The 22,791-nt window shown below is 42.5% G+C and overlaps 2 protein-coding genes across 4 annotated transcripts in view; both read right to left on the reverse strand.

The window, feature by feature from the left end:
- The window catches only part of sdad1 (SDA1 domain containing 1), a 7,116-nt gene extending 2,628 nt beyond the window's left edge, over positions 1-4,488 (reverse strand). Inside the window, exons 1-14 of the mRNA XM_086187063.1 lie at positions 4,266-4,488; positions 4,032-4,136; positions 3,852-3,950; positions 3,640-3,750; positions 3,021-3,092; positions 2,812-2,912; positions 2,460-2,517; positions 1,542-1,620; positions 1,341-1,438; positions 1,175-1,244; positions 988-1,091; positions 823-880; positions 141-199; positions 1-46 (exon numbers count right to left, since the gene is read on the reverse strand). The exon at positions 1-46 is cut by the window's left edge and continues 31 nt beyond it. Of these exons, the coding sequence (XP_086043189.1) occupies positions 1-46; positions 141-199; positions 823-880; positions 988-1,091; positions 1,175-1,244; positions 1,341-1,438; positions 1,542-1,620; positions 2,460-2,517; positions 2,812-2,912; positions 3,021-3,092; positions 3,640-3,750; positions 3,852-3,950; positions 4,032-4,136; positions 4,266-4,355 (1,150 nt within the window). The 5' untranslated portion in view covers positions 4,356-4,488. The remainder of the gene's footprint in view (positions 47-140; positions 200-822; positions 881-987; positions 1,092-1,174; positions 1,245-1,340; positions 1,439-1,541; positions 1,621-2,459; positions 2,518-2,811; positions 2,913-3,020; positions 3,093-3,639; positions 3,751-3,851; positions 3,951-4,031; positions 4,137-4,265) is intronic.
- Positions 4,489-5,585: 1,097 nt separating this feature from the next.
- Positions 5,586-22,791, reverse strand: part of ptpn13 (protein tyrosine phosphatase non-receptor type 13) — a 46,824-nt gene continuing 29,618 nt past the window's right edge. Inside the window, exons 13-49 of one of the 3 annotated variants that reach the window (XM_086188491.1) lie at positions 22,549-22,699; positions 22,297-22,435; positions 21,917-22,069; positions 21,381-21,563; positions 21,087-21,249; positions 19,861-20,281; positions 18,960-19,066; positions 17,981-18,034; positions 17,521-17,610; positions 17,226-17,333; positions 16,941-17,072; positions 15,723-16,216; positions 15,191-15,307; positions 13,792-13,885; positions 13,622-13,707; positions 13,362-13,530; positions 12,344-12,558; positions 12,134-12,232; positions 11,649-12,031; positions 11,407-11,560; positions 11,170-11,325; positions 10,864-11,035; positions 10,569-10,779; positions 10,387-10,472; positions 10,221-10,282; positions 9,959-10,114; positions 9,648-9,813; positions 9,450-9,539; positions 9,265-9,371; positions 8,916-8,971; positions 8,731-8,828; positions 8,361-8,509; positions 8,184-8,274; positions 7,690-8,027; positions 7,386-7,601; positions 6,245-6,307; positions 5,586-6,152 (exon numbers count right to left, since the gene is read on the reverse strand). In XM_086188491.1, coding sequence (XP_086044617.1) covers positions 6,072-6,152; positions 6,245-6,307; positions 7,386-7,601; positions 7,690-8,027; positions 8,184-8,274; positions 8,361-8,509; positions 8,731-8,828; positions 8,916-8,971; positions 9,265-9,371; positions 9,450-9,539; positions 9,648-9,813; positions 9,959-10,114; positions 10,221-10,282; positions 10,387-10,472; positions 10,569-10,779; positions 10,864-11,035; positions 11,170-11,325; positions 11,407-11,560; positions 11,649-12,031; positions 12,134-12,232; positions 12,344-12,558; positions 13,362-13,530; positions 13,622-13,707; positions 13,792-13,885; positions 15,191-15,307; positions 15,723-16,216; positions 16,941-17,072; positions 17,226-17,333; positions 17,521-17,610; positions 17,981-18,034; positions 18,960-19,066; positions 19,861-20,281; positions 21,087-21,249; positions 21,381-21,563; positions 21,917-22,069; positions 22,297-22,435; positions 22,549-22,699 — 5,810 coding nt within the window. In that variant the 3' untranslated portion in view covers positions 5,586-6,071. Of the gene's footprint in view, positions 6,153-6,244; positions 6,308-7,385; positions 7,602-7,689; positions 8,028-8,183; positions 8,275-8,360; positions 8,510-8,730; positions 8,829-8,915; positions 8,972-9,264; positions 9,372-9,449; positions 9,540-9,647; positions 9,814-9,958; positions 10,115-10,220; positions 10,283-10,386; positions 10,473-10,568; positions 10,780-10,863; positions 11,036-11,169; positions 11,326-11,406; positions 11,561-11,648; positions 12,032-12,133; positions 12,233-12,343; positions 12,559-13,361; positions 13,531-13,621; positions 13,708-13,791; positions 13,886-15,175; positions 15,308-15,722; positions 16,217-16,940; positions 17,073-17,225; positions 17,334-17,520; positions 17,611-17,980; positions 18,035-18,959; positions 19,067-19,860; positions 20,282-21,086; positions 21,250-21,380; positions 21,564-21,916; positions 22,070-22,296; positions 22,436-22,548; positions 22,700-22,791 lie in introns of all 3 variants that reach the window. The other 2 variants (XM_086188490.1, XM_086188492.1) reach the window with 2 other exon arrangements.

Below are 22,791 nucleotides of genomic sequence, written 5' to 3' on the forward strand. Positions count from 1 at the left end.
CAGTCACAAAGTTGTTGGCGATGGTCATGATGACAGGTTCAATGATCTGCACGGGTGGAAGCGTGTCAACAGTTACAATGGGACGTGTGTGTGTGTGGCGTGTGTTTACAAGAGGAAAAGGTCCGATGGTGGGAGCGTACCTCAGGGGGGACAAGCTGATGGGACGACTGGGCGGCGCACAGGAGAATTTTTGTGACGTCTATGAAGGCGACAGAAAAGGATGTCAGAATGCGTCTCTGGCGCGGTTCAGACCTGGCAACACCGTGTCGTGGGTGGTGACACCATCAGTCCACACACCTCATTAAACCTTGCAAGGGACACTTCCTCCTTCTATTAGCAAATAAACAGCTCTATTGTTTCAGTTTCCAAAGACCACTCGCAGTTTTTCTTATGCCTTGACTACTCGAAGTTCAAAGATGAAAAAAAAATATAGATCGATTCTATTCCTAAGAGGTGCAATTTATCTAGTACACCTCAACACTGAGGCTATAAGCCTGCCATTGGGCAGTTTTTCCAGTCAGGATTCTCTGCCTGTTCCACTTTTTGTTCCTTGCTATGGGAAACGACAACGAACTCCTAAACTCGGACACACTGAACGTAACAAGTTTTGCTGAAGAGCTGAGTCACAAACACGGCAGGTCTGTTGGGTTCTTTCGGTGGGAAGGTAAGACGGCTGCCATCTGATATATGATCTGCTTCCTTGTCTGCTGCATTTAGTGCAAATATCTTGATGGGGATTTTCAAAAACGCGATGGATCGATTGAGCTGGCCTTTGCAATGGCGCCGGTCACTGCAACTCAGGCAGGATGCACAGCCGTTTACCTCTTTGGTGGGGCTGAAGAAACCTCTGGATGAAGGGATAAAAATTGAAGAGGAAGAGCTGAAGGGGGAAAAAAAATGTATTATTCTCACAGCCACCAGCATTAGTCTTTAAACCAATTTTCATAGTTTCACATCAGTCACCAGTTTTAAGCCACCGTCACTTACCTCATGAATTCCAACCAGTCTGGATATGAGCTCCATCATCATAATCTTCACCTCAAAGCGCTCTTTAGACTCTTCTAACTGCTTCAGGAGTTTCTCTGAGAAATCTGGAAGTAAAGTTTCAGACAAGAGAACAATGAAAGCCTCGGCGCACTGCAGCTGTGGGGGGAACGAGGAGCGAGCCGCCTACCTTGAGGGTCGTGGATGAGGTGGATTGCTGAGAAATTGAACACCTCAGCTTTCTTCTTTTTCTTGTGTTTCTACCCAGGAAATACACCAGTGAGAATAGTTACTTTGAGGAGAAGCTAAATTCTAAAAGGTCCGTCCCGCCTCTGTCTGGGATTCAGGAGACGTACCTTGAGGACTTTCATCGCCTTTTCCATCTTCTTCTTGTTTTTTGAGGTTTTCTTGCCGGTGGAGTATCTCACCATCAGGTCTCTTGCCGACGGGCCCTCTGCCTGGAGGAGCAAAACACAGCCTTAACAAAACAACCCGTTATAGCTTTGCTTTGAAATTACACCACAAGATTATTAAGTTCCACTTTTATCTTTGCGTACTTGCCTCTGATTCGGAGTCACTATCATTCTTCTCATCTTCATCTGTGCCCAAGAAGAATTTAAGAGCAGCTACGAGGATCTACACAGCCAGAAAAGTAAGTAGGTCAACAAAAGTATTCATCTATTAAAGCGCCTTTTGGTGTGCAACGTCACAGGAGTTAAAGCATGAAAAATATGAGAAACGCGGGCCAAATCAAACACAATCTTGTTCGGACCGCTATCTATTTGGACTTGAATCGCTGGAGGGACTTTCAACAAGAGGGCGTGAAATGAAAACTCTTAGTCCAAAAACCCACAACAAGGGTTCAGTGTCATTTGAACCTGACTGATTCAGGTTCATACGTATTCCAGTTTTCGACTCAAAAATGGTAAAAAAACAAACAAACAAACATTAATTACTAAATAAACACATTCTTTTCATTGTTAACTGAGCATTTCCCGAGCTAAATATATGTTTACTTGCTCTGTGACACTCAAAGAGACGTGCTAGCTGACCGTCATGTTGAAAAACAGCTTGCGGAGGAGAAACACTCGCCTTCATTCTGGAATAAGGTTGGGAATCATTTGAAATCCATCGGTTTACATTCTGCAACTAATTACTGGCTCCTGCTTGGATCCAAATTGAAATTTCTATCCCTTCAATGTCCCACCAGACCATGTTTATACTGCTGCTGGCGTGTGCGTGAGAAAACACCGCCACAGAGGACATCAGCTGAGTAGGCGACCCTGGGAACGTTTGTGTTCCTGCTGCTCAAAGCATGCAGCCTGAACATCTGACTGAGGGTTCAGATCTCAACGTGTCCTGACTGAAGTCATACAACTTTAAAGACTGTGATCAGATAAGTCAAGAAATGTCAATGCTAGAGGCTAGCCAATGTTTCCAGCTAGCAGTGAAAGCCCCAAATAGGAGAAACACACCTTTGTCACCTTGGAGAAGCACACTGTTGTAATGACATTCACGGTTTTGGCATCATTCCTGTGACGGAAACACACAAACGAGAATAAACCAACACTGAGAATTTCTTTGGACTAAGTCAGGGGTGTAAACTGATCCAGTAAAGGGCTGGTGTGGGTGCAGGTTTTCATTCCAACCAAGCAAAAGCAACACCTGATCCAACAAATGAGCTGTGTGGACAAAGCTTGGTTGATTTAAGAAGAATCAGGTGTTGCTTTTGTTCAGTTGGAATGAAAACCTGCAGCCACACGGCCTTTACTGGACCAGTTTGACACCTGTGGACTAAATAATGATGGAATAAATAAGGAAACTCACCAAATGTTTCTTTTGTAGAGCTCCACCATCACGTCTAAAGATATCTTTGCCGCAATGGGATTACGGTCCCTCAGCATGACGTACATGAAGTTCTGTAAAGTCTGAAATGAACGACATGGCAAAACAACCCAACGGTGACAATTTAAAAGAGCTGCTCCTAAATATATGTAAGTTTGAGTTGCATGAAGTGCGTGTGCAGAAATACTTACTGTGTTAACTTTGTTGTTTTTGTGCTTAGCATTGATGTTTTTGATATCTGCCACAATGTGAGTGTATAACGTCTGCAGAGACAGGAAAGACGTGTTTGTTATCGCCTCAAGATCAGAATAAAACCCTTAAAAAAAGACAAATAAACACACAGGCTTGAATAAACGTAACTGAATAAATCCATAAGTTTATGAAAAATAGATACAGTCTGGTCTTGAATTAGTTCTGTATCTCTACATTTATTCATGCAGGAATGTATTTATGCTTGTGTTGTTCTACATATACCTGAATCTAGATATTTGTTAGGGTGAAATAAAGCAGCGTGATTTGGGACATGTGTCAAAATACCATTTTAAATTGATTACTGGGGTACCAAGAGATGTCCAGCCTCCAGACCTAAGAAAACTTTATTTGACCAGATCCACACAAAAATTACACCCAAAACATTTGATTGGGTTTTTCTATAAAAATGATAAAGATGTAAAAAGAAAGAACAATCCCTCTTATGTCACAGATCGCGATCACAGTATCTGTCAAAACAGTTGCACTTAGGAAGTTTCTCAAAATCACGCAGCCCTCGGAGTGCCGATATTAAAAGGAAAGCTGTTGGAGTTCTCCAACCTTTCGGAGCAGTTTGTCGTGACACCGCAGCAGCTCAAAGAAGAGCTCCAGGAGACCAGAGGGGTTGATCAGGTCTTTATTTCTCAAGAGAATCAGCGCTTTGCAGAAGGTCTGACAAGTAAAACAGATACAAATAATAGAGCATAAGCAACAACAGTCAAGTGTTTCAGTTATGATGAACATCCCGTTATGGACAAACAGATCCCGCTCACCATTCTCAGGTCTGGCTCTAAGACTGTGTGGTGACTCAGTAGTAACTCGCTCAGCTCTTGTGGGAAGGTTGACAGGTGCTGCAGGTAGCAGTGGCCGACCTGCGGGACACCTACACGGTTCAACACTAAGACACACGAAGGACACAATCGTTGCTACAGAAGCACCAATGGACACGTTACCTGCGCGAGGAACATGACGAGGTCTCCCAGCTCCTTGTTGGGTTTGTCAGGCTGCAGTCTGAAGATCTGAACGTTGGACTGGTAGTGCCGGTACTGCTGCAGAAACTGGTGGAGGACCAGACACAACCTCTACTGGCTCAATGCTGCGGTACACTGATGTAGCAGGAGGACATAAGCCACAGACAACTCGTCTGCTGACTATCAACGTTAGCATTCTTGGCTAACAACACTTACCTCTTCCACGTAGGACGGCGGGTCTCGTTTGATAAGATTCTGCAGTTGTGGCAGGTTGTTGGGAAGTTTGTTGCTTTGTCGTCCTGACATGTTGGAGGTTTAATGTGGGCTTAAAATACGAACGAAAGCACCAAACAATATTTTTTTTTTTATAAGGCAAGCGTGGCAAATGTGTGCGCTGCCATTACCTTGGATTTCTACGTCACTTCCGCCTGTGTCGTAACGTCCGCCTGAATGCAATGATTTTCTTTTTGTCTTTTGCTTTTTTGCGTTTATGAACACACATTTTGTCTACAAGTTGCCATGCTGGAAAAACGATCTATCAAAATACACAAAAACAGGGTTTGAAAATGTTCTTTTGCTGTCTTCATTGTCATCTCTTTATAACTTTACCAAACCTCACTCAGTACTAAAGAAAGTCCGTTAATAACGATGAAACTGTGATTCTGTCTGATGTGAGACTCGAATGTTTCGGTGTTTGGACTCAGTGTTGTGACTCTTGCATATCAGACCGGCACCTAAATTAAGAAAAGACAAAAGAAAAGAGAAGGTGTCCACCAGATTGACCAATATAAGCTTTATTTCATTTAACTGGGAAACAGAACAGCCAGTAAAGTCCAATGTTTACAATGGGTAAGGGTTTGGCACCACATAGTGGCGAAACGGGTATAACACAGTCTATCTCTCCTGTCAACTCATCCAACCATCTGCAGCCAATCACGTGGCTCCATCTGACAACTTGGGGTCAGTTACTGAGCAGAGAAGGGCAGTCACACAAATTCCTGCAAAATATGATTCCATGGTAACTGTCGGGCAAGGAAGTTTCCGCTTGTTCAGTCTTTCCTGAGACTAAGTATACATCATAACTCTCACCCAGTCTCAACAGAAAAACCTTTCTTAATCTATTATACGTGTGTAAGTGTTTGTAGTGTGTATGTGCTCAATTTTTAAGAAAAATAATAGTCAGTTGCCCAATTTTCACTGGACTCGATCCAGTCCACAATCCAGTTTAAATTTATCGGTTTGTTGATCATCCTGCACCTTCATAATCATTCCTCTCATCCCTCATTCATACTTTTCAGTGGTTTAAATATTCAAAAAGCTGGAATAAGCCATATAAATTTCTATACATGACATCTGAAACTCTTTAACACACCCTGAATGTTAACATGAGGCTGACAAATTATTTTCTTCTGTATATTAAAAGGTGATATGATCCAAAGTGATACAAATACAAAGAAAATGTTTGACCCTTACTAAAATAAACAAAAAATAAAAATAAAACAACACCCCCCCCCAAAAAAACCCTTTACATCTACATTTAAAACGTATCCAGTTTATTTTCAGGAGATGAATATGTACACTTTTAATTTCATGACTTACCTCAGGCAGTGAGCAAAGCAAATACTGAAATAGTATTCTGTCAAGCCATGTTCCAGCATCAAAATAGACAAGTACAAGTTTGTTCCACATAAAATATGAAGTAATTCTGTCATTTCATAATAATTTTAGGATATCCAAGAAATTTGGAAAATAAACATTACTGTTCTCTTGTAGGTGACAATAAAAAATACAATCAGCAGTTCTCATAAATGCATTGAAAGGGAGTAGCAGCCAAAGAACGAGAACTCAAAAAGCAAACATAAAAAATATAGACTTCTTTAAAGGAATCGACTCTCAAGGAATTGAATATTTTAAGGTATTTAAAAACATGTAGTGTAATTTGGCAATTTCTGCCTCGGTCAGCTCTCATCCGTTCGTTCTGCTCTTTTGAAACAGTCAGCAAACGTCCACGCGACTGATAATCTACGATCCAGAGATGTTCTCCTCCGCTTGAAGGCATCTCAGGACATAGAGGATCACTTGGTAGCAGAAAATATATTGGTCCTGTAAAAAAAAACAAGACAAAAAGGTGTATTAATAAATGTAAGTAAAATCAAAGGACGATCAAAACAAAGTTACCAAATATGAATAATCACCTCAGTCTGGACCATTCCCTGTCTCTGAAGTCTCATGTTTCTGACCACATCTGAAATGTCAAACTGCAAAACAAAGTATGTCAGAGTATGATTATCAACCAGAGGTTCACACACCAACGTCAGCTGAGTCTGGCTGATTAATGAACTGTTTTTTTTTTTTAATTAACCGTATCTGGCTTTCATAGATATTCAGTTATATATTTCAGTTATTCGTGCCTGCATGCTGTTCTATGCATGGCGAGATAATCTATTTTATAGATCAGTGCAGGTTAAGAAAATGCTTGAGAGAATTTCTTTGATGGAAGTCTTGACAGTGACGCCAAAAACCCCCTGCCATATGTGACATCAGCGTGGCGGGGCAGGTTTTCAGCCTGCTACACCAGTTCAGTTTGTTCTGCCCCAACAAAGCAAAAGCAGGGCCGGTTCTGTGGAGTTTCTGTCTTTCTGAATGCCTCGAGGACCACGGTGTTACCTGACTCGGGAACAAAAGAACAACAACAGACCAACTATGAAAAAATATCATTTTGTGTGCTTTTTTCACTAACAAGGTCAATGTAGCTGCTTCAATTGACCAGATGGATTTCTTTTAGGGTTGAATTTATCCTAACAGTTCATATTGCAGACCATCAGTGCATTTCGCATGTCCCCGAATAAAATATCTTTTTCAATTGTTTAAGATAAGATATGATAATACTTTATTGATCCCATTGTGGAAATTCAAATGCCACAGCAGCACAAGTCAAGAGAACGGGTGACAAAAAGACATTAAATAGGGCAGAGACAACAATAAGTTTCTAATCCTTACTGAAAAATCTCTTTGTGCTGTTCCATCGCAGAGCCAACTTATAGAGACAGACAACCATTCACACTCACATTCACGCCTACGGTCAATTTAGAGTATCAATCAGCCTCGTCCCGTCTTGATGTGTTTGGACTGTGGGAGGAAGCTGGAGTACCAGAGAGAACCCACACAGGAACAGGGAGAACATGTAGACTCACACAGAAAGATCCCTCGAGCCGGGACTCGAACCCAGAACCTTCTTGTGGTGAGGCGACAGTGCAAACCGTTGCACCACCGTGCAAAAAAAAAGAAGAAGAAGAAGAAGAAGAAGAAAAAAAAGAATGTAAATTTCATACTTACATCAGCATCTTTACTGATGAGACCCAGGACCACATCTATACAGATGAGGGTTCCTGATCGCCCGATTCCTGCACTGCAGTGTGTGATTATTGGTCCTGATCGATGAACGTGCCTCATGTAGGAAATGAAGGTGAGCAGCTGCTCCGGCTGTGAGGGTGTTCCATGGTCGGGCCATCCCACGTAGTTTAGATGAGTCACATGTTGAATTTCATTGGTCTGAGTATGAAACAAAAATCTAATGTTATTGTGGTGTTTTTAAGTTAAAAATAACTACAACAACGATTGAATTGATGTAAAATGTCACCTGTGTGTCTTTGACCTCGATGAGCCGGATGACAAAGTTGTCCAGATATTGGTCTTTGATCAGTGTAATCTGTAACCTGTCGTCCACCATCTCAGCCGTCCTCGGGGTGTCTGGCCAGTAGCGCTGACATTTCACTTTGCCTCCTTCCACTTCCTGGGTCATCATGGCGATCACATTGGACTTCTGCTCCCAAACCATCTGCCAAAAGTCCCCCAGAGTGGTGGGTAAGGGTCCCTGACAGGCGATGTACATGAAGTTCTCATCCTTCACTGGCATCTTGATGAAGTTGGCGTTGATGTAGCCGCCATCTTTGCCGAGCACCACCCGAGTTGTGTCAACTAGGGAAAGGACAATGTAGGTACACAAATGACATCAAATTTATTAGAACAGGTCCATACGCTACATGTAATGTGAGTGTACGATCAAAAAAAAAAAAAAAGCGCCTCCTCAAGTCTTTTGTCCAGACATAAATACAGATTTGTGTGTTTTCTTACAGGGGACAATATTCTTATAGCGGTTCTTCTTCTTGTTCTCCTTCGTCTGACCTATCAAACAGTCATCCAGGGGTTGCAGATTTTGAAGATTCTGCGTGGGAGGAGAACAGAAATAATTACAATGAATTCATCGGCAATGATCAACGCGTAATGCGACCCAAGATTAGAGATTCTCACTTCAAACTCCTGCAGGGGAACTTTCTGTTCCAGAAGCCCCCTAATCATGCGGACCACGGTGTTGAGCTTCGGACCAGTGTACTGGCCATCAGGAACCACCTTCACCAGGGGTAAAGATGTCAGCTCATCCTCTGTGATGATTGGGCCGTCTGGAGAAAAACAAAATGAGCGACCATAATTACTTATTAAAACAAACAAATTAAAAAAACAACTTTAACCATATTTATAACACTATAAAAGCGTTTTAAATGACAATGAGATGAACGAGTTAAATGAAAGGTGCTATAAAATAACTGCCCCCGAATAACCCGTCTATCATCAACAACCAAAGTCAAAATTCCCCAAAGCTCATCGACCACATCACTCTTACCATTCCTTGATTTGGAGGTCATGTTTTCAATCGGAAGTTCATCACTTCCCCATGTGATTTCATCTTCCTCCGGCTGCCCAGCACTCATTTGCAGATAGCTGGTGATAGGACATTAACAGTGAGGGGGCATGAATACACTGAGCTCATTACTGTGACGGGTGTGTGTTCCAAAAGTAAAACCATACTTTTCATTCCCTGGATCGTCCACACTCTCCTCATGCCATTCCACTTTCCGAGAACTCTAAATTATGAAAGAATTACAAACAAAATTTCAAAAATAATAATCTGGCAATAAAAGTTGTGCCTGAATAGCGGTGCGATGAATCCAAGATTAAATTTTTATTTCCTGCATAACTGACGTCCATGAGTCCACGCAAGGAAAAGGCTTTGTACAAAGAACAGAAATGGCTGACACTTGGTCAAAGGAAATTTAACTCCCTCCCCCATGAATATTAAAAGCCCAGAAAGCTGAATTCTTACCAAGCGCATGAATATACAATTGTGGCTTGTACAACCAGTGTATTTCATTCGTACCTCAGGAGAGTCTTCAGGCAATGACGAACCATCACAGTCTGTGTCCTCCGAGAGCTCGCCGCTATGCTCAGCGTTTCTTACCTGCTCCAGCGGACCATCGTCATAGTCTGTGAAGCATGGAGATAATTTTGTAAAATTCCACCATTTAAACTTATCAACAGTGTTGAGATTTTCAGCTGACATACCTATTGGTGGTATAGGAGGGAAGCTGCCAGATTTTAACTCGTCGTGTGGACTACCCAGCTTGGTCTTCACTCCACTGTCCTCGCTCACATCTGAGAGCAACATGTAGGCAGAAGGTCAATATAGGAAGACGAGTCACAACATTACCCTGAAAAGGCAAGTACCAGACAGAGCTCATGCGTGACTATAAATGGATGTACCAGTGTTTCCGTTGCACTTGTCAGCATTGATGGGCAGATAGGCCAGGTATGTGTTGGGGTTCTGGTCTGGCGGTCTGGACACTATAAGGTGTACCAGACCTTTAGCTTTACGGATGGTGGTGACAGCTTTGGTGTGGGACACACCTGTCATTGGTTCCTCATTCACCTGCAAGAAAGAGACAGACATGACTGCTGTGTTTTCAGAGAGACTCTCCACCGTCAATCAATTTTTCTACTTTTAGATGAAAAACAAAACAAAAAGCAAAGTATGAATAATTTAATTGTCAGTGATGTACATGTCCATCGCTCACTTTCAGCAGCCGGTCTCCCACTTGGAGCTGGCCTGAGGACTCTGCTACTCCTCCTGGTGTTATAGACTTGACAAAGATGCCCCTTTCCCCCCCAATCACTGAGAAACCCAGACCACCTGAGGGGGGCTTCTCCAGATCCAGCTTTATGATGTCCTCCTTCACATTAAAAACATTGTCTTCAAGTTAGTGATTGAAAACTTCAAATCCCACCAAAGCAACATATATTGAGCAGGAACATACAAATATGTGTCTTTGATCGTACCTCTAAAGGACAAAGTGCAGTGAGACACTCTGTCTCTCTTGGATCTTCTGTTTTCAGAAACCCTTAAAGACAATCAGTATCATACTTGTTAGCCATTTAAACACTGAGATGGAATTATAGGAATAGACACATTATTCACTGGTGATGTCTGTACTATTACACGTACCATTGATGCCAGATGAAATATTGGGGCTAATATTGTTGTTGAGAAAAGAAACATTTTTCTGCGCAGGAGAAACAGGTTTCCCATCCCTTTAAACCAGAGAAAACCAGTCAAGGACTAATCAGAAGGAAAATATGACAGTTATCTTTAGGTAAAACTAACTTCCTGTATAAACACTCTAGTACCTAGTAGCTTTGAGCGCCAGGTCATTGAGGGATAGCGCCAGCAGTCTGGTGCTCTCACTGAGGGTGAGGTCCTGGGTGGGGGCCCCATTGATGTAGTGAATTATGTCAAGTGGTTTCAGACTGCCCTCCTCAGCAGCCAGGGATCCTGTCAAGATGTCTTTCACAAATAAGACCCCATACACGCTGTTGCTGCCACCATCCAGCACCAAACCTGAGTAAGGATTAATGGAACCTGCAGGTGAAGAACAAACCTCAAGTATTGTCTCAAAGATGTTTAGAGAGGGCTGGTTCTTACCCAGTGGTTCATGGATGTTCTTGAACCAGATGTCAGGCAAAAGGTGGGCTTCTATGGGGGGCTTGGGTGCATCCAGGACCCTCCCTACAACCAAGTCAACCAACCGAGGGGCTGCACGCACAAGATCCACCACCTCAGTGTGGCCCATATTGGTCACGTCTGTTAGGTTCACCTGCAGATAGAAAAATACACAACTGATTTACTCTGCTGTTAAATGACCAAAAAAGACCCAATCACACTTGGTGGAATGAAGTCACCACCAACAAAGGTTATGACTAGAAGGAGTGATATGGATTGAACACTCACCATGATCATTCTGTCCCCAGGTCTGAGTCGCCCATCTCCTTTGGCTGGGTCTTGGACGATGTCGTGGATGTAACATCCGTGATCACTACCTTTGGTGAGTGTGAAGCCCAGGCTGCCTTTTTCCGACTTCAACAAAGAGACCTTTAGCTCTACTTCCTAACAACAGAGAAGGATCTCAGTCACAGGTTTCACTCTGCCTCTAAATAAGATCACTTCCTACCCTGAGAGCTTCCTTACCGGGACAAGTTCATCCATATCCTGACCATTGCCAGAAGTGATGAGGTTTAAGGGCAGAGGCAGAGGGGGAGGCAAGGGATCTGGGCTTGGGGCAGTGGGGGGGGATACCACAAGCAAGAGAGAAGACTGCTGACTCCCAGGGGATGGGGGACACCTGGCCAAACACCAATAAAGCTGATTACACAAGATATCAGGAAACAGCAGCGATGCAAGTATGACGAGTATTTGGCCTGATAGGTTACCTCTTGCTGAGGTCTGATCTCGTCATTGACAAGTTTGGGGAGTAGAAAGCTGAGTGGACTGTGTCGTCCAGCTGACCAGGGCTGTCATAACATCCCAGTCCCAGGTTGCTGCTGGGAGTCTGGTAGACACTACGATCCCAAGTCTGTCGGCTGTGCTCCAGGGCACTGGGGCTGAAAGCTTCCTCCACCTCCTCGTCACCATCAGTGCTGTCGCTGTAGCTGTTTTGTCTGCCAGGGGTTTTCAGCTGCAGCCTCTCCAGAAGATCTTCCACAGGGCCCAGGCTCATTTTGGCTGTTGGACCAGGAGGAGAGTTGGTCCTTTCTAAGGTCAGGCTGGGCTCTGTCTGAGTGACCGGAACTTTTCGGGGTGACGGCATTGGCGTCTGGGAAGAATGACAATTACTTTAAAATTCCACACACATTTAGGAATAAAAAGAGTCATGACTTACTCTTGCAAATGTAGGATGATTTTTGGAAAATCTCACCAAAGCTGAGGTGTCCAACTCAGGAAGAACACCATGTTCAGGTCTACAGAGGAGCAAAGTCACCTCCTGTCCCGTTCCACGCAGGGCTGATATCACCTCCTAGTAGCAGCCAAGGAGCGGCACAAGGACACACAGATGAAGTATAAATTACAAATAATATTCTGGTCCAACTTGAAGCCAAGGTCCAGCAGAAAGAGACATCTCCCATACATGTTGTGAGAGTCCTTTGAGGGATGTTTGATTGACCCGTAGGATGACGTCGCCCACATTAATGCGACCGCTCTCTGAAGCTGGCTGGCCAGGAAACAATTTTTTAACTCGCACCATGCTGGAGCCGGGGGGTTCATCAGGGATGTTCTCCTCTCGACTGAAGCTGAAGCCCAACCCTGATGTGTTCTTCAGCAGACACACTTCAAAAACATTTTCTGTGGGGACAAAGACGAGGAGTTGTTGTGGATTATGGATTTAGAAACGAACCAATAGGTTCTTGGACAGAAGGAGAAAGTAGTTTACAATGAAAAACATGTTCATGGTGGCTTTACAGCTGAAATCAAAACTATGATTAGTAAGAATGAATTTGGAAACGAATGAGCAAATCTTTTTTTATTTGAACGAGTCGCTGAAAAGCACGTTGTATCCACCATAACTGATTTTACCATGCCATCGTGGGGCTTCAGTCATTATATTCCATCACCATCACAACATAAAAACTACAAACAACCGGACTGAGTAAAAAGAAACACATAAGTAATCTGTCAGCTGTTAACTGTAGCTATGTCACTTATACCATAAACTGGAGGAACAGTGACTGACAGATGCACTGGAAGGAGAGGCAGCGAATTACCCAGATCCATGCAGCTGCTGAGGCTTCTCATTAATGAGCAGAAGTCAAAGTCAAAACTCCTTTTTCTAGGAAAGCTCTCAACTAATTTTCTACATCCAGACCAGCCGGTGTGCTCTGAATAGGGAGTAATGTGCAGCTAATGGGTTGTACACACATGCTCATTTTCCTTCAAATGAGATTACCGACAGCAAGTCACTTTGTTTGGAGAGAACAAAGGGGGTTTGCAGAGCACAATTACGATGTATGAGGCCAAAATGATTTCCTGATTATCTTCATCACCATCCTTATGCCATTAGATGAACTTGGGGTGTAGATATGGTTTGTAACTATCATGCAGAGCCTCGCAAGCTTAATAATCTTAACAGGAAAAACATGTTGCCTCACCTTTAGTGACAAAGCTATACTCTGGTTTGTCTTGGATCTGCCGCGGCTGCTCTTTGTTCTTGGTCTGGTCTCGGTGGCTGCCAGTGTATGGTGGCGTGCACTGAGGCGTTAGGGGAGCGTGGACTCTGTCTGCAGGCGGATGACCCTTCTCCAGCAACAAGTGCACGGTCTGATGGGGGATATGATTCAATTAGAACTATTAACCAGCCAGGTGGAAACAGCTCGTCAGCACTGTGCTCATGGTACATGTCATCCCTCACCTGCCCCGTGTCCCTGAGGGCCTCGACTGCCTGCTGATGAGTGGCTCCCTCCAGACTATTTCCGTTGACAGCCACCACACGATCACCTGAACACAGAACAAACACAGAGTGGTCAAATATCTAAACCAGATACGTCTAATTTTACTGTACAACAGAGTTAATGCCATCACCTTTCTGTATCCTTCCATCCAGCTCAGCAGCACCTTTCGGTATGATGGCTTTGACGTAGATGCCTCCATGTTGAACACTTGTATTAACTCCTCCCTTGGAAAGTGACACAGCACTTTAGTTATAGTTATTCAAATAGAGAGCAGTTGTATGTGTACATATTGGGAAGGACGGCAGTGAGGAGGGTTTCATTTCAAATGAATTGTTAAATGATAAATACTTTATCCATCCTGTATGCTTAGAAATGACAGATTCTCCATGTATATGAATTTAGAAGACAAAACCAATGGAAGCCAAACATTCCTGTAAATTGATATTAAATGATCAGACTGATTTGCATATTCTCAAATTGCTGTAACAGACTTTGAAAACCCCTTTATGTGACAGTAATTTCTGAGAAAACAAAAATGAAGATCTGTCAATCATTTGTCACTTCAATAATAAAGTGTATAATAAATATTTGGGAGTGCAACCTTACAGATGTGAGCAGATTAAGCATTTTTGCCATTTCTGGCTCTTCAAGCATTGTGAGATTAGAATCAGTGGTAAATGATTCCCTTAGACCCAGATGTTTGCTCTCCATTTGTAACCAATAACTTTGTGATGAAACAAAACATTAAAAACTTTACAGCAAACTACGTACTCAGAGGCCATTGTGGAGAATTATTATTATAATTATTCACCTGGTCAACATTTGTGAAATGCATGTTCAGCTTGCTTTTTGTTGGTTGACTGGTGTATTTCTAATGCAACAGTTCAAAGAACAACAATATTTATCATTTCATGATCATGATTTGGTTAAAAGTTAAAACCCTCCAATGAGATGTTATAGAGAAAATGATGTGTTAAATCTAAATGATCAGAGACCATGGGCATTTATGTTCAGTGCCCATGTGGTGGTGATAGTCTGGATATGTAGTTTAGTATTCGTTTAATGGTTATTTCAAAATACATACGACTACGACAACAAACTCAATCAAACATCATTCCAAACTCACACCTGTATATGACAGCAATGTGCGACTGAAGACACACAGTCAAGTGATTTGTTATTAGATGTTGTTAAGTGTATATTAACCCATGTTAAACAATAAGGAGTTTAAAAACCCTGAAAGAGAAATGACATTAGTGGCACTAAATCAAATACCTAGGTAGCCGACAGAGGGGTTATTGACCAGCTGCCTTAATTACATCTCGTAGAAAGCCTTATTGGATGAATAAATGTAGCATGCAGAGAGAAGGAGGTGGAGAATGTTTCTGCAACATTCAGCATGAGGAAACCAAACCAAACCAAGCCACACATGAACACACACGAAGATAAAACTGAAGAGGGGGGGGGTGGGGGGGTGGGGTGGGGTGGGGGCAAAACAAAGAGAGGATGAAAACCTTGCCGAACAGTACCGTGACACTTAGGCCCAGGCTGCTATCTTTTTTTGACAGCTCAATGTCAAATAGTTCTCCTGGATGGAGACTATTGACCCCTGGGGCATTACCATTTAAATTTTCCGTGATGTATTCCTGCAAACAGAGAACAGGGTATTAAGATGAATTATCACAAGCTGGAACATGCAGAGAGAAAAAGGGATAAAGGGAGAGTGAGGGAAAATGGACCGGGTACAGTTGAGAAGAAAATCTAGCAGGAATGACATGCAATTCAGGTAAAAAAAAAAAACAGCCTTGCATTGGCATTATAAATGCAATGATAGGCAAAGGTTATAAACAACAGGCAGTTAGTTGTGCCAAGCATCTGACAGGTCATTTGTAACGTGTTTTTATGGAAGGACCGTTCTCGTAAACAATAATTGATTTCATATTCTTCCCTCGAGCACAAATTGCTGTCATGTGTTTTGAATCATAGATCCTACACGTGGACGGCTACCAAGTGCTGCGGTTTGTAAAAGCAAAGAATCCATCAAACACATAACGGCTGTACCTTTTTGACCTTGAGCTTCTCTTGACTACTGGAGTAAGTCTCCTCATCCATATCTGAATCCCCCCAATCAGAGTGCTCAGAGACTTTGGGAGCTTCTGAGATTTTAGGTTTTCTTGTTTTGGGTGGCAAAGCCGGTGGCGTAGGCTCTGAGCACACATTTAGTTCTGGTCTATGATGTTGGGCAACGGATGCAACGGTGGTAAGACCTGTAGCTCTATCTAGGCACTGCTGAATCCGACTAACAGCAGATTGGTTTATCTTAGCAGCACTGCTTGTCTTAGAGTCCTGAAAACTGGGGCTGGTGTGTGAATGCTGATGGACTGAGGAGGAGGAGGCAGGTGATGGTGCAGCAGAACTGTGGAGAGGAGGCGTTGGGCTTCCCGTCGCCCTGTGCTCCTCTGATGACGTGTCAAAGTCTAGTTCTTGTCTCTGGCCAGAGTTATGGGACATCATTGAAGACTTGGCTTGATATGGACCATAGCCTGATGAAGATTCTGGGAGCACAAGTCACAAAAACAGGGATATTAGTCAACAAGTGAAGAAGTAAAACTGTATACACGCAATAAAACAGTGATTGTTAAATCTGGTTCACATCACAAAATCTGAAAATAATGGTGCATCATGCCAGGGGAAGCAGCGCATCACTTGATCTCACATGTGATCTTATCAATACCAAGTTACTGTAGTTGCCTGATGCAGCAGCAAAAATTGCAGGACAAACACATCTGAATGTGAAAATGTTCAGAGAGATGCAGTCCTCCTGGTTCTTCAGTGAGAGATGGGTGTGAGTTTTAACTCATTTCCATTGTCAAAATACAGTTCTCTGTACTAGCGAGTGCTAGACTAAAGGGCTACAATGTTCGCTGGTGCCTAGCAAAAGTGTCAGCTGATTTCTAATTGGCTACTGTGGCTCTGCTCAGAGAATACAGAGGATATCATAAAGATTTAAAATCCTAATTAAAAAGCACATTTGAGTGAGCAGGGTGGATCTTTACACCCCCCCCAGATCATTCGGCCAGATTTGTTTGTTTTTAACCAATCATGAGTCAGAAATACCCTTGTGAATGTTGGTAGGGCTGAATCAGATACAAAATTGGCCCAGTTATCATGTAGCGTGTTTGCACAGCATAAGAGAAAACACAGGTGATACTCTCCTTATGTAACATCCTTTTATACATCACAACACTAAAAAAAACAACAACACATCTGTGCTTTTACCTTTGTAGAGCCTTTCTTTGGGCTGTGCTACCACCAGAGTCACGTCATCAGGGGCACGTTGGAGGATATCAACGGTGGTGGCGTGAGAGAGTCCTTCGAGGTTTACGTCATTCACAGAGATTAGGCGATCACCTGCAACATGACAGCTGTTACAACACAACAATCTAGCCAGACAGAAATTCAAAAGTCAGTCATTTGCCGTCTCTGCAGTGACTAAAATATAATAAACCAATTACAAGAATTTGAACATCTGGGAGGAGGAGAGTAGCAAAAACGCTGGCCTACCAGGTTTGAGATAGCCGTTGACATCAGCAGGGCCCCCTGGAGTGATGGAGCTAATGATAGTCCCGAGGTCCATACGACCAGAGTTCTCCCCACCGACGACCTGGAACCCTAGAGAACAAGCACAGACAGATCCAAGCACATAAATACATACACACACTCAAACACAGAACATCAGGGGAGCACATGTGCTTTAAAGGCAATTTATAATCCTTGTCAACTCTGACAGCTGAGAATTGACAGCATAGATGGCGTGAAACTGAGCTTTTATTTTAGGAAAAGGCATTTACATCCTTACCCAAACCATATTTCACATCTTTCTTCAGCTTTACAGATTGGATTTCTCTCTCTGGAGATGGTAAGGCATTAAGTTTTTTCTTTAGTGAATCTGTGGAACAAATAAAAAAAAACAAGAAACACAAACACACACAGGAAATTTGTTATTTTGTAGCAACAAAAAGCAAATACGTGGCATAAACATTTTTGACTATAAGGAAAAGGAAAAGTACTGAGGGACAGAGACTCAATTTGGCATGATGCAACTGTGATTTAAATCTGAGGGTTTTTTGTGGGGGGGGGGTAGTACTGTATTTCTGTACTTAACTCTACCACCATGGTCATTAAATGGTTCAACAGATTAAGAATGAGAGGATAAAGAACATTCTAAAATAAGTAGAGGGAGAAAGAAGCAGGATATTTCCTGTATTTTGACATGATCCCCCCAAAAAACAAAACAAAACCGAAATTCAGGTACGCACCATTAACAGAGGCTGAGGTGGAGGGGGGTCCAGAAGAGCTGTGCATACTGACCCCTGGAATGGAAGATACTACGTGAGCTCTTTAGATTTATATATCATACAGAACAAGAGAAACTGCTTGTAAGCCTCTCATTATAATATAGGAAAATGTGTACAACAGCAAGGATGGGTATCACTTAATAACACAGCCCCAGGATGATCAGAGCATTTGTTTCTGAATACTTACATATGTGCAGTAAACAAAATAAACACAGTCCCAGCCACAAGGGATATTATCACTACATAAATGCTCTAAAATAGAGCATTCATTACAGTTAATAGCATAGCATATCCGTTTCCTCTGTCGATGCCAAAAAAATATGGGTTTTGTGTCCAACTGAGTTTCTCTTGTTGATTCATATCTGCTGTTCATGCAAAATCTTATAATCAATCACCAAAACCAAAGCATGAAATATGAAACAAAAACCTTAAAACATTTCATTTAAGCTTTTACAGAACTTGTTGACTGGCTGGTTTCCAACACAGATAGTGGCATTTGAAGCCAGAGTATTGACCCCAATTCTTAATTTTCACCATTAAGGAACTTGTTTACAACAGCAGCAGTGGCATGAATAAGAATAATAAAATCAAACCAAATACTGATGGTACTAAAGGTAGAAAGTGACAACTTCATTTCCTAGTTACTGTTGACCTTTCACAGAGGTGAGCTCCATCTAAAATTGTATGATGTGACTCTCTTGCGATAGATCTCACTGCTCACTTCTAAACTGGTAATGACTTGCTTCAGTGCTGCAAGAATGTGAAAGAACTTTTATTGTGGTACAGGTATTCAATAAAGGTATAAACTTAGTGAGTCACCATTCTCACAGTGAGCAGTGGAGTTCAACTTGCTAGTGAGTGTTATCAGTGTACAGTGAACCCTGTACCCCTAATGACGCGCTTCACCAGTGAACAGAAACCTCCTTCACAGGCCACTTACCCACTACATACGCTTGGCCAGTATCTTCGACTGAAGATGAGTCGGATTCTCTTTTGGACTTACTCACACTCCAGGCTGGGCTGTTTTGAGACGCTGTGCTTAATGATCTGGAAGGTGAGAAAAAGAGAAGATTGAACCAAAGGATTTAGGAGATTCTGCAACTCACAGAATCCAAGAAACTTAAAACTATACATGCCATTTAGAAAACTGGCACGAGGGGGAGCAACTGGCACCAAAAAAGTTTTTTTTTTAACTAACTAAAATAGTAAAATGACCGAACAGGCAATGGCGAGGTGCATGTGCATCCACACACAACCCCCCCACGAGGGTTAATTAGAGGATGGAGGGAGAGTTCTGTGTGTATTTGCAGGGCTGGGCGACGCCAGTAACAAGTCCTTGCTTAGTAACCTCAGTCTCTCCAACAGTGAGCATGGAGACTGAAGACTCTGCAGAGCAAACAATCCCACCCCAATTAAAACTGCATGGTATATTGCTGACATGCATATTTTTGTAATAATGTACAGGACTATAATCAATATATGCTTCAATGTTGCATATACAATGATGATGTGCAATTCCACAGAATTTACAATACGGGAAAGCTTCCTCAACTCCATCGTTACCCTCAGGTTTACAGAAATTTATAGGAAGCTTATTGTTGAACTGTCTAGTACTCAACTTCCCTGTTCTGTTTCGCTCTCATCATTCTTGGAATGTTTTTTTCAGTTTCAGCAGGCAGCTGTTTTCAGAGAAAAAGTATTCAGCAGCTGAGATATTTCCCTTGGATTCCGAGACCAAAACCACTGCTAATGACTGAGTGTTGGTCTCACATTCACAATAAAAAAGGTGAAAAAAAATCAGGTGAAACAGGTTTAAGTTCTCTGTTTCTAAACTGTCTTACTTCTCCTGTTGGTGTGAGAGGGAATCTGTGTCAGAGCTGGCTCGCTGGTGTTGCTGGAAGTTGGGTTGTGCCTGGCTCAGCCCGCTGTGTGCCTGGCTCCGATATGGGTCTGCTAAGCGGTGCTCTGGGGACTCTGGCATCTGTCCGAGGTTGTGGTGGGAACGGCTCATTATCCGAGGATTGGAGAGGACCGTGGAGGCCACTGGATTGAAACCCGGAAAGTGAAGCTCATCTTGGACTAAGAGTGGGCCAGACGGGGCCTTGTTGAGGGCCACCTCTGAGTAGGAGATCCTCTTCAGGTGGTCTGGGTTGGAGCGTGTTGATAGGCTGGGGCCCAGGCTGCTGGAACTCACGGTGCCTCCCAATGCATCTCCACTCTGACGGTCCAGTGGATACTGTAAACTGGCCAGGGGGCAATTTTCTGTGAAAGAAAGAAGATGAAAGACAGAAAATTAAGCAGTTATCAAATAGTTTAGTAGAAACAGAGAAATGCAAACATGTCAGAGGACATAGAAAACATGATTAAAGCAGAGGAATACCAAGTAATTTTGAAAGTGATAGGCACTGACTGACTTTGTTTTCTTGTGATATCCATCTTAATCCTCATTGCTGATAGTCTGGATTGTTCTGCTGGTCAGCCACGTGAAACAAATCAAATCAAGCCATGTACCATGAAGAAGATTTGACTTTGCAGGTTTGACCGATGTATTATATAACAGAAATAGATGTGCAGAAAGGAAACTTGAGCACCGACAATGCAGAGAGACACGGAAAGTGTTGGATCGTCTTGCAATAAAATCCGTGTATTATTTTAAGGCAAATAAGTAATGTACAATTTTAACCCCTTCAGGATCACTGCATTTTCAGTGTTTTTTTAAAACGCCATGCCAACATTCAAAGCAGCACAGTTGTCACATAGTTCAAGACTCAGGTGTGTTCTTGGTCTCTTTGGAAAGGCAACATTCTCAGGTGTCTTGCGGAAGTGTACCGATGATGGTACACTGTGGCTTAAGGGGTTAAACAAGCTTGAAAGTCTAATATAAGGAAAGAGATGGGCATGTTAGTCTGTGGGATGGCTGACACATGTAGGTGCAACATGAAACTGTAGCTAGTGCTGACATAATCAACTTAGGCTCTTCAAGAACACTTTAGGAAGTGACTGGCCGGGTATACCATACTGGGCCAGCCATACTGGGTGGACATGTGACTTCATGCTCCTTTCCTACCTAGGTCCTGCAGCTCCTGGTTGTTTTGGCGAGCCTTCATTTGCAGGTGGAACTTGTGCTGATCAGAGCAGAGCTGTAGCAGATACTGACAGGTCTTGTTGCTATCTGTCTGGAACAGGTGCTTAATCCCATCTGATGTGTTCTGAAGACAAATCTTCTTTTTCTTCAAAGTGAAAAATAAGACATTGAAGAGACAGTGAGGATCAAAAGCTTTGATTTACACTGAATAAACTGCACTGAGGACAGCATTGCATGGTTACAGTATATGTTGATAAGAAAAATAAAAGTACATACAGAAAAGGAAATCTTTTTAGTCTCTCTCCATGGGAACCTTAGCACTGGGGTGCGATTTCCGTTAAGGACCTCAAAGATGAGGACTCCCTTGGAGTAAACACCCAGCATGATGCCTGTCTGGGATCTCTTCTCAGGAAGAACCCGATGAAAATGGACCCCATATTCTGTAAGCCTCTGGCTCACCTGTGTAACAATGAACGTTGGTTATGTGAGTCAAAAAAAGTCTAAATAAATAAAAATCATTTAAATAGAGGGTGAGGATGCTAATGTTCCTTGGGAAAGATTCAATTTAAACAGAGAAAAGGAGTATCCTCTACATCAGGCATGCAATATCAGTTTGTTTCCTGCACAATTACACTAAATATGGAAAACTCATTTCATTTCAGTTGTATGATGAAAATTGACTTTGTGTTGAATTTCAGTAAGCTACATTACCAAGACTAAAAATAAAGAGACAGCAGGCAGCAATAGATGAAAATGCTTTTGGCGCTTCTTTATAAAACTTCAGATTCCCTTGTACTTGGGGTCTTGCTGACCTTGAGGAACTCAAACTCAGCGTCTGACTCAGATGCTCCGTAGTAGTTGCTGTGGAGTTTAGGCAGCTCCTCCTTAATGGTGGTCTGGTCCACCTTATCCAGGACAGACACTGGCAGGTAGTGTTCCAGTCTGAAATATGTCTTTCCATGGAGCTGAGGTACAACAAGCAAATATTCAAATTTCATTCAATTAAATTAGACCAGCACAATTTACAGTTTAGTCGTTATCGCACGTTCTAATTTGAAATAACTATGTTTGGCCAAGCTTTGTAATAATAAAACAGAAAAGAATAAATAACGGTTATAATAAATAAACAAACAAACACTATGTGACATAGAGTTTTTTGATGTTACAGATATGTACAAGAAAGATTGAATACCTCAGGATGGTAGTCACTGAATTCAGCCTGCAGAGCCAAGGAGGCCAAAAGCATGGCATTTTCCGTGTCACAGCGCATCCTCTCCTCCAAGATATCCTTCCTCATCTGCAGGTAGTACTGATGTTTGGTCATAGCATGTCTGTAATCCACAGAAAAAAAATACATTATGATATTGATAAGCAAACACAAGGCTACGGTTCTGGATCAACCAAATCGGCATCATTTCACTGAATTACCAAAATATAGACTCACTGTATGAGGTTGACGTCGTCAAGAAAAAATTTGATACGCAAGAAAAGATTAAAAGGAACGTCACATTTCTTCTTTTTAGGATCCTCCTTCCATCCCTCCGGAGATACTTTGGACAGTTTGGCATCAGGATCAACAAAGAAAAACTCATTATCTGTGTGTGTGATTTTGGGAGGAGGGGAGATGGGGCAGGAGAGAGTCAGTAGGTTTTAATGAAAGATGGTGGCTGACACACAGGTGCAACAT

The sequence above is a fragment of the Aulostomus chinensis genome, chromosome 19 (genome assembly GCF_037954235.1).
Source record: "Aulostomus chinensis isolate RoL2024-O1b breed Wild chromosome 19, RoL_Achi_v1.0, whole genome shotgun sequence".
NCBI lineage: Eukaryota > Metazoa > Chordata > Actinopteri > Syngnathiformes > Aulostomidae > Aulostomus > Aulostomus chinensis.